Source organism: Perca fluviatilis, chromosome 6 (genome assembly GCF_010015445.1).
Source record: "Perca fluviatilis chromosome 6, GENO_Pfluv_1.0, whole genome shotgun sequence".
Classification (NCBI taxonomy): Eukaryota; Metazoa; Chordata; class Actinopteri; order Perciformes; family Percidae; genus Perca; species Perca fluviatilis.
This window is the reverse complement of record NC_053117.1, coordinates 6,996,900-7,007,865: the sequence shown is the minus strand read 5'-3', so window position 1 is coordinate 7,007,865 and position 10,966 is coordinate 6,996,900. Positions and strand designations below refer to the sequence as shown.

Genomic DNA, 10,966 nt, shown 5'->3' with positions numbered 1-10,966 from the left:
TTGGTTGCCGTGCTGTTGTTTGTCTTATTTCGCGAACGCGTATTGGCCAGATTCACGTTGTCTTTATTATTGGTCCCTCGCTTCTCCTATCACAAAGCATATAGCAGCGCAGGCGCACGCACACTGCTTAATTACAAAAAAAAGCTTGCTTCAAAATGAGACTGATGCCCATTTTAAAGTAGGAAAACACCTTGGATTTAGACAACATTGAATAGGTTTATCTGCTGGAAGACGTCCTCCGTCCAGGACTAAATTTAATAAAGAAAATAAAAACCACGCATAGCATATGCTTGTAGAAAACACCAAATTAGATTTAGGTACCATAAAGATTTGGTACATACCAGAAAAACCTGCAACAACAATAATGAATAACCAAGTAATACAACTAAGTGTAGGATAAGTTATATTTAGAATGTGTCAGTTGCACTGGAGTAATGATCACATTCATCAATTTAGAAATGTTAAATCGTAGCGTTAAAACATTGAGATTTCATTATCATTTTCTGATATGTAATATCAAAAAATTTTCTCAAAAAATCTCCTGCCCATCGGATGCAAAATTGCCTTAAATTTAATTTCTTTTTCATAACTGGGACCACAACCACACATTTTTAAAATGCCTTTATTTCAAATACAACCCTACACACTTCAACAACACAAAGCTCAATGCATTGTGTCTCCCATCAATATTCAGACACAGTTGATAGGAGACGACCCCCTCCCCCCCCCAAAAAAAAGTATATACAGAATTGTTGCATAACATAAAACAGGTTTGAAATAATAAGAAATAGCACTATATCATCCTCTACTTTACGGGGAGAACGGAGGTAAGCTTCTCAGGTATCACAATGAGATGTTGATACTTTCATGCGATGAAGTCCAGTGGTCTGTTGAATCCACCTTTTCTGTTCATGTACTGCCTAAATGAAGAAAAAAAAAATATATGAGAAAACATTACATCACTGTTACCCTCGCAACACTTTCAGATTACATCATCGAGCACCAATGGGAGAGCCGGGATCTCTGCATAGAAACACCTGCAGAGGTGATTGGCTACGCAATAACGGAGGTTGATGCGGAGAGCGCTCACTGTGAGGGGACTGAAAAGTTGACACTTTGACTCAGCAAGCTGGCCGACAACATCAAACAATAACTTCAAAATCATCACTATATAAACAAGGCCTTATCAAACAATTCCAAAAAATGGCTGTGGCTATATGCAGCACTGCTGCACGACCAACAAACAGCTCTACGCAATTGGAAACATTTGTTTTTAGTTTTTTTTTAGTTTTTGCTGACGTACCTGTATTTTCTCTTCATGGTCACATTGATAGCAAAGGCATTGACCGATCCATCAGTTTTCCTCCCCTGTTTGAAAACAATGTTACTGCCTCTCACATACAAATAATCATATTAACAGTTCAAGTGAAATAGTGACAGATTACTAATTTACAAGATGCAGTAGTCTTTGCTTGACTTCCATTGCTCCTTTTATTCACACAACTAGTTTGTGAGGATCATTTGGAAAAGAAGCCATTGCAAATCCATTCTAAACTACAATAAGCATACAACTGAAATGAACAATTAAGAAAATACTATACAATGTCAACATAAATATTCCCGAAGAAGTCCCATTCACCTTGTCTCACTTCACCATCAACGGAAATTAGGGATGCACCGAATCCAGGCTTCGGATTCGGGCAAATTTTTTTCCCACCTATCCGAACCCTACGCTTGTACTACACGCGCTACGCTGGTCGACGTAATGACGCCGCCGTTGATTATGGGAAGGTGTTTACGTAGGTGGAGCGTTCAATGCAGTAGGCTGTGAGAAAGTGAAAATGGAACTCATGAGCAGAAAAAGTGTTTTTTGGCAGTATTTTCAGTCAAAAAGTAGCCATTCAAATCCAGCTACATGTTCAATTGGCAATGCCGATTTGTCTTGTGGTGGCGAGGACCCTAAACAATACACATTTGGTATGAAACATCCGAAAGAATACGAGTTGTGCGTGAAGGAATCTACAGACAGCAGCCAAAATGCAGTAACTTCAGGTACGGCAAAGGAAGGACAGTCACAGCAAAAAACTGATGTTAACCAGACCACGGACTCAGGATGGGAGTAGGATTCGGTATTCAGTTTCGGCAGAATGTTAACCAGTGGATTCGGCATTCGGCCGCACCCAAAAAAATCTGGATTCGGCGCATCCCTAACGGAAATGTTCAGTTTAATGTGAATTATAACGACCACGAGAGCAGCCTTGATAGCCCGCTAGCTCACTTAACACCTCAGCTAATGTTGTGTCAACCCGCAGCTACTGAAACAGCACCTGGTTCAAGGAATTTGTCCCGATAGCTAGGGATAGCAGGGCAGCACCCCATCACACACAACAGTCTGATGCCAAGCAAGGAGGAGATACTGTGGTAGCTTTAAACAGCTACAGATTTTATGTTAAACTGTAGACACGGAACAGACTATTTCCTTTAGCGGAAGCAATACAATCATTTGAAATCAATAAAATCCTTTTTAAAATCTATACTTTGTGTCAAATTATTGATTTATTTGGTAAGTAGCCGTGTACTAAGTGGGATAATGTAGAGCGAGGCAGTCATTATAGCGACTATAACCCCTTCAAACCCCCTTTTCAAAATTAAACTACTTTTTCGGACACTGACTAAAAATAAATAAATAAATAAATAAATAAATAATAATGCAATGGCAGTCTTTCTGCAAAAACAAATGTCACGCCAATTCGTATGCAGTTTTTGCATGTTATCAAGACGCATAATCGCTTTTTAGCATGTTTATCAACGCCGTTCGGCCACCATTGACCTTTACGTGTGAATTTTCACCATAGCGAGTAGTAAAGGACGTAAGTCCGCGGATGTGTAAAACACAGGCCTTTCACCCAGGAGAGCCGGGATTGCATCCCACGTGTGGAGTTTGTCAACCGTTGTTTTATTGTTAATTTTGTTTTTTTAAGCCTTCCCCACTGTTTCTTTCCTAAACCCAAACGTTTATTGTTTTCTAAGCGTGTGACGTTGGTCACCCTCATGTTTTTGTCGTCTCAGAGGAGGAGAGGTTAGTGAGGCCAGCGTCTCCGCACAGGTGGCAGTGCGCACGGATCCGCTGCGCCACGCATGGATGAAATAATGAAATAACAGAAATATGTGCAGAATTAAGACCCAGTGTTTGGTGGACCGGGATACACCTTGCGCCATGGATGTCTGAGGCTCAGCAACTACTAACTAAAAAAGATATAATCTGCCTGTTCCCAGCATTAGCACAACACTTTGCGATGGTTAGCTTGTTACCTGTGACGATATATGCTAAATGTAACATCTCTTTCACATTAGCGTGTGAGTGACTGACCTATAGGTGCGTTTTGAGATGCCTGATGAAGTCAGACGCTGTTGATCCGCCATCATTTATGTTGGTGCCAGACACCTTGCATGTAGCTGTTGGCTTACTGCCACTGTTTACCAAGTTATTGAAAACAAAACTAATGACAAAAGGCACAACTCCGGGAGGACTTGGTGTCGCCATCGTCTATTTTTTTTTATATGCAGGTGCGTGCACATAAAGCATAACGCATCCATTACGTTGCACATTATGGCAAAGGGCAGGGGACATGCAGCTCGTCGTAAGTTTCCCCAACGTATATGCGCCAATAAAAGAAAATAGAAATACATGAATAAATTTAAAAAGCAATAATTGCATGAAAACAGGTTGTTGACGAGTCTCGAAGCTCGAGTCTGAAGTCTTTTGGGTCGAGTCGCAAGTCAAGTCTGAAGTCTTTTGGGTCGAGTCCGAGTCAAGTCTGAAGTCAGCTGTTTGTGCGATTAAAGTGCGACTCGAGTCTGAGTCTCAGACTCGAGTCCCCATCTCTGGCACGTTCTCGCGATAAGATGCCACGTGGCGACGGCGTGTCTTTTGCCTTCATAAGGGTACTGTCATTTTATTTGTGTACCACTGAGGGCAAGATGCGGAAAAATATAGTTGGACAGCTGCTGTCCAGTATGATAAAACGTATTCCATTCTATTCATCACCCTGTCGGGGTTGTGTTCGCTATAATGACCAGCTCGCTCTACATTATCCCTTACGTGGCTAACTCACCATTTCTTTGAACATCACATCTACAGCTGCTTCACTGTGAAACACTTTCGAGCTGCTGAGAATCTCATAAAAAAGGATTCAATGGAAGAATTTTACTGTAAAGTAGTTGCATGTACCCTATACGATGTAAATTAAGTGTGAAGTTAGCCATGGAGGACTAGTTGTTGTCCAGAATTTTTTTTTTTTTTTAATTTATTTTCTAAATATAGATTTGTACAATATAAGAACTTTTGTCTATAGATAATGAATATTGCAATAGTGGCATGACCTTCCTCATAACATCAAAAAGCATTGTTAAAAAAAAGGAAAATGTGACTAGTGACCACTACATAGTCAGACCTTCTCTGTGGATCCTGGCTACTCCGATACCGTTGGGTATTCACCATGTGTACAATTGAGCAGGCCCACAAAGATGAATGCAAACAAGCCGTGTGCGTATCTTCAGTTCAGCTGTGGAATGCAATGGGCTTTATTGGAAATAAACTGCACCTCCCTGTGGCTGCACAGCGTAGGACAGGCTTGTGCCCTTACCTTGCTGGTGGAAAAGGAACCAAATCCCATCTGTTTCATCATCTCAATTTCCTCTTCTGTTTTGCCCTCCATGTCTTCCTCTGTCAAAACATGACAGTTTTGAACTTGAGACATAACATTAACAGTACAACAGATACAGTCGGTACAGGGAAATTACGTTAATGTTGCACTCGGTAATGCGAATACAGCAAATATGTGCATATTCTATAATCTAATACCCGAGATCTGAATGGGCTTTGCTGACTTGTCCTTCGCGTCTTTGCCCTCATCAGAGGGGGAGGTGGAGGAGGAGGGATGACGTCGGGGTGGAGACCTGCGGGAGGGAACACAAATGACAGACAACTTAAAGTGATTAATATTGTTGATGGTTTGTGCGAGTGTAAAAAGCTTGCAGATAGATGTGCTTGTTCTCAAAAAGGGCAAAGAGTAGCAGAAATGCAATGCAAACACTTTGAGAGACAATGCTTTTCTCTGACAATTAACTGGCTTTGGCAATTCACTGCAGCCATACTGTGTCTCTGTGTGTGTGTGTGTGTGTGTGTGTGTGTGTGTGTGTGTGTGTGTGTGTGTGTGTGTTTTAGGAAGGAGAAATACCATACAGCAGGGGTTTCCCCACCACTGTAGGGTTGAGGTGCAGCACACGAGCCCTTTTGGGCAGCACCTAAGCTAATGAATACAGCTAAAAGACTTCCCGGATTTAATGACTGTAGTTGGACTTCTGTAGCAAGTTTTATCTTTAAGCTTTTTGAGTCTTATTTATTTACTATCTGCTCTAGCTTTTACAATGTTTTAGACACAAATGTGGTGATAACAATGGTCCAAAATTATGTGAAAAAGAGACGCCAAATGACCACGGAGACCCAAAACAAGCCCCAAGGAAACAAAAGTGACCGAAGAAGAGACACAACGTGACTATAAAGAGATGCAAAAAACCACAAAGAGACAAATCCCACAAAGAGAAATAATATGTAGGTTGAAATTGCATTAATTTATTTGAAAAACGTCACATTTTCTTGAAGGATGCCGAAACCCACCGCCAAATATGTGCACCCAAGTCTTCCACAAAGCGAGGGAAAAACACCGTACAGATTTCCAAAAATGTGCGTTTCCTCACCTTGAACGTCTCCTGTGAGGAGATCGTGAGCGACTCCTCCGCCGCTCGCGGTCCCGATCCCGAGAACGAGTGCGTTCCTTTTCCCTCCGCCTTCGCTCGCGCTCCCTTGAAGTTGAGCGGGAACGCCTTCGCTCTGCAGGGAAGGAGGAAATAGAATCACATTAGCAGTAAACTGGGGGATTTTAACAGGGCATCCACACACTCACATTCTTCTCTAAATAGAGAATTAGAGAAATGCCCTTCTTTACTTTGTTGCACTTCTCTGCAACATGGTTCAAATATGCTATACTGATAACAAATATGAATGTCATCGGCACCATGTGAGTCCAACATGTGCAAACAAGTGCAATTAGATTTATAAAACTATTGGCATCATTGCAATATTATTTGGGGAGCTTCTTATCCCACCTTCCTCCATAAGAGATATACTTTGCACAAAAGATTTTGTAGAATTGCCACATTTAGCAGCAGGACTGACCATTCAGCCCCTCTCTTTAAAGAGCTCAAGATCCTATCAATCTTTAACATAAATAAGTAACCAAACTGATGTTTTAATTTTCATTATTATTTAATTTTGCACCAGCCAGCTTCTCCTCCGGATGCCTTGTCTAGAATGTTTCCATTCTAATGCTGACTTACAGGGTTGTAATACAAAACAAATATTAACACCCTCCAATGTTCCGTACTGGTCTCTGTCAATTATCTATCAGATACAGGGGAGTACAGCTATGACCAGGTAGATCCACATTGCAGTTCAGTCAACTTCTGTCAAAAATGAACTGTCTGTACTGATCTGAACTGTTTAGATCTGACGTTTTGTTTGGCCTTCCTGTCTCTCATAACCACTCACACATACAAGTCCACACATCCTCATTATATCTGTATTCTTTTAAATGTGTTTATGTCTTTGTTTAATTTAGCCAAACATATGCTTGTTTTTTAATCACATGCTTACTTGTTTAATTAGTCAGGGCTCGACATTAAGGCTTGTCCGCTTGTCCGGGACAAGTGGATTTTTTGTAGGGCAAGTGGAAGAGAAATTTACTTGTCCCACTGGACAAGTTAAAACTCAAACAAACTAAAATGCCATGTTAGTTCACGTCATGTGCCACTCATTACATCTATGTTACAGATTTGAAACGATAATTTCTTTCCCCCGCAATCCCGGTCAGCGGACCGCTAACGTTAGACCAAGCCCCCTGTTCAGCTCGTTCTCTGGAAGCAATGCAGCATGAAAGCACGGTGAACCTGCCGGTGTTAGTTAGCTAACGTTGGCTTGCTAACTCCGCCTTAACGTTACCTCCTCGCCACATCGTTGACAGAAAAGGAGAGACCTGGTGCTAATACGGCACCGGTGCCTTAACGACCGTTATCTACCGGACCGAATTGCAACGCGGTGCCCACTGAAATGCCTGCGCTTCTCTCGGATGCTCCGAAAACGACGACGCTGAAGTTGGCATCCGATTCGCAACTTCCGATTCGGCAGTTAAGGGGAAATTTAAGGGAAACTTAAAACTGTCCGATTCAGCAGGGAAACACGATTTACATTGATGATCCTCCGTTTTTTTAACCTATTACTGTATTGAATGAGTGTTAGTCATTACGATAAATGATTAATTATCTCTCAAACACAATTTTAGATTTGTGAAAGCTTTATTGTCTTTATGAGAACACAATAAAAGTAGGTTTCACCGTCATTTTCATATGTAGACCACATTGGACCAGGTCTAGATCCAAAACCGCAATACCTAGACTTGTTAAACCTGGACTAAATTATCCCAGAGAGCCTAAGGAGTCCTAAAAACACAGTTTGAGATTTCTGAAAGCTTCATTCTATTTGTGAAAATGCAATAAAAGGGAGATTATACTGTTTTTTTTTTTACACATAGACCACATTGGACCAGGTCCAGATCCAAAACCGCAATACCTAGACTTGTCAAACCTGGACTAAATTATCCCAGAGAGCCTAAGGAGTCTTAAAAACACAGTTTGAGATTTGTGAAAGCTTTATTCTATTTGTGAAAATGCAATAAAGGGAGATTATACTGGTTTTTTTTTTTGTTTTTGTTTTTTTTACACATAGACCACATTGGACCAGGTCTAGATCCAAAACCGCAATACCTAAACTTGTCAACCTGGACTAAATTATCCCAGAGAGTCTAAGGAGTCTTACAAACACAGTTTGATATTTGTGTGGTCTAATGTGTGTAAAAAAAACAGTATAATCTCCCTTTATTGCATTTTCACAAATAGAATGAAGCTTTCACAAATATCAAACTGTGTTTGTAAGACTCCTTAGGCTCTCTGGAATGATATATTTAGTGTTAATATGTAAAAAAACAAACAAACAGTATAATCTCCCTTTATTGCATTTTCACAAATAGAATGAAGCTTTCACAAATATCAAACTGTGTTTTTAAGACTCCTTAGGCTCTCTGGGATAATTTAGTCCAGGTTTAACAAGTCTAGGTATTGCGGTTTTGGATCTAGACCTGGTCCAATGTGGTCTACATATGAAAAAAAAACGGTGAAACCTACTTTTATTGTGTTCTCATAAAGACAATAAAGCTTTCACAAATCTAAAATTGTGTTTGAGAGATAATTAATCATTTATCGTAATGACTAACACTCATTCAATACAGTAATAGGTTAAAAAAACGGAGGATCATCAATGTAAATCGTGTTTCCCTGCTGAATCGGACAGTTTCCCTTAAATTTCCCCTTAACTGCCGAATCGGAGCTGCGAATCGGATGCCAACTTCAGCGTCGTCCGAAAACGGACATTAGAGGCAACCTAAACATCGCCACATGTTACGCTAGTTAACACTACACTCAACAGCAAGTAACGTTAGCCTATCGTTAGCTAGCAGCTGGAGTAAACAGTTAAAATGCTGACAGCTAAACGGTGTAAAAGTGTGTCTGTCTGTATTTCACTGGAGAGGAACATATGACAGTGTGCCGCTGCGGTTGTCGGAAAAACACAGATGTTGCGTTCACTTGAAATTACGCGCGCCAGCGTTGTGTGCCATTCAAAGTTGTTGTAAAATACCCCTTTTCCTATCCAGTGGTTGTTATTGTTGTGTAGAATTTTTAATAAATCATTTAATTTTGCCTTAGCAATAGACAAGCCGTTCTATAATGTCGGTTTTTTTGCTCCTTTTTGAAAAAAAAAAAATAATATATGCAGATTAAATATCAGGTAATAATCAACTGTAAAGTAGCTACACCTTTTTAAAAGGATCCTTTCGGTAAATCAGCCTCTGCCGGGTAGAAATTTGTGAAATTGTATAAAAAAAGTTAACACCAACATTTAGTGGCAAAATCCATTGTATGTCTACAAAATTATTTTAGATATAGTAGAAGTTCAAGTCACCACTACCTCTGGTCAAAATATTGGCTTAGTATCTCAATATATTAATTTACCTCGAAATATTGACTTAGTATCTCAATATTGACTTAATATCTCACTATATTGTTCAGTATCTCAATATATTGATTTATCTCAAAATATTGACTTAGTATCTAAATATATTGACTTATCTCAAAATATTGACTTAGTATCTCAAACCAATAAGAACATTTAAAATACTGACTTACAATCTCAATATATTGACTCAATATCTCAAAGTATCGACTTAGTATCTCAATATATTGACTAAGTAACTTAGAATATTGACTAGGAATCTGAAAGTAATGACAAACTTTAAAATACTGACTTAGAATCTCAATATATTAACTTCTGCACACCGGCGTGCAACATATTACTTTGTATTATGGAGTCTGGAGATCCTTTTTTCTTGTTGAAGGGGAAATCTATTGTTGGGACACGTTTGTTTCTACTGTTTCAACAGAATTTTATTAATGTTGATAGTGTTTGGATGCTTTCAACGGTTTGTTCAAATTCTGCATTAGCAAAACACAATTTTTTTTTATAAAATGATGAATCTTTACCCGGACAAGTGACTTTTATGCATGGACAAGTGAAACGTAAATGTACTTGTCCGAAGGACAAGTGCCTCAAAAAGTTAATGTCAAGCCCTGTTAGTAGATTTCAGGACTTGTAATTTCTTTAGTTGAAATTCCTTACATGAATATTTTTGATGTCAAACCCGAGATATAAGAGGATACCAATGACATCAATCAGAAGTCACTGTCTCAAATGGTATACAGGGATGAAGAAATAAGGTCTATTGAAACAGATAATATCTGATGTTTGTAATCTGATATCTATCTTAATATTTATTGACACTCAAAAACTGTAAAACACACCAACTACAAAGACCAGCCAAGTATCTGCGATAGCTTCTAGAACTTTCTGTTAGCCTCCGCATACTCAGCCTACCATTACTCCAAAACCCAGTCACTACGACACACAGTAGTTCAGTATTACATTGCTTTTTAAAACGTGTTATCTTAACAATAACGTTAAACATTTTAAATAACTAAGCTAGCGTAAATAACTACGGAACGTGTAACGTTAGTCAACGTAGGAAGGCGACAATCATGCTAACGTTATACATAGAGCGTCATGATATAACGTCACATTAAGAGTCACATTTTAAGGTGTAAAGTCTGTATTAGGGAAATAAAATAAGTTAATTATCATCTTGTTATATGCATATTTGCTTTCTCCCAATGTAAAAGAAGATAAAATTGAAGCTAAAACCTAAAGCCTCTGATGATACAGCTAGCTAGCTACGTAACTTGGCGTTAATGTTAGCTAACTAACGTTAATGTCTACCGTTAGCTTCTTACCTCGTCTCGGAGGAGTTCGACTCCTGCTCCTGCCCATTCTCCCAAATTAATCAAATGTCACCCTCTTAGGTCAATGTAATACTAAATAGAACTCAATTTGAGGGGAGAACTATGAACAAACTGTGTTGTTTGTATTTCTTTAGAGTAATGGCTGCAACTTCAAGGCAGGCTATCCTGTTGTCTTTTACATGCGAGCTTCCGGTGATATTTCTGCAGATGAGCGCCCTCTACCGACGAGGAGGAGAGTTTTTACAGCGGTTGGCAACATCAGTGTACTGCGCCACCAAAAAATGTAGGGAGCCCATACTCCAACCACAGCTATAGTAGCAGTACTATAGATATAGTATAGTATTTAAACTATTGTTGGGATTTTATTTTAAACCTAATATTTCATGGTAGTTAAACAAATATTGTGGTTGTTAAATTAATAGTAACACTAGTACCTTTATAA

At 39.3% G+C, this 10,966-nt stretch overlaps 1 protein-coding gene across 1 annotated transcript; it reads right to left on the bottom strand.

Annotated features, from left to right (window-relative positions):
• Nucleotides 1-606: 606 nt before the first annotated feature.
• On the bottom strand, nt 607-10,713 carry snrnp27 (small nuclear ribonucleoprotein 27 (U4/U6.U5)). Its single transcript, XM_039803119.1, has 6 exons — nt 10,516-10,713; nt 5,761-5,893; nt 4,865-4,959; nt 4,647-4,726; nt 1,304-1,368; nt 607-920 (listed from the first exon to the last, which is right to left on the bottom strand). The coding sequence occupies exons 1-6, from the start codon at nt 10,550-10,552 to the stop codon at nt 866-868; spliced, it is 465 nt and encodes a 154-aa protein (XP_039659053.1). The 5' UTR covers nt 10,553-10,713; the 3' UTR covers nt 607-865.
• Between the last annotated feature and the right edge of the window lie 253 nt (nt 10,714-10,966).

Excerpts from the sequence above, each read along its gene's own strand:
- snrnp27 (XM_039803119.1), bottom strand. The coding sequence starts at position 10,552 with ATGGGCAGGAGCAGGAGTCGAACTCCTCCGAGACGAG. Across the intron at positions 4,960-5,760 it reads CCTCACAGGAGACGTTCAAG|GTCTCCACCCCGACGTCATC; the intron begins GTGAGGAAACGC and ends TCCCTCCCGCAG. Across the intron at positions 921-1,303 it reads ACCATGAAGAGAAAATACAG|GCAGTACATGAACAGAAAAG; the intron begins GTACGTCAGCAA and ends TTCTTCATTTAG.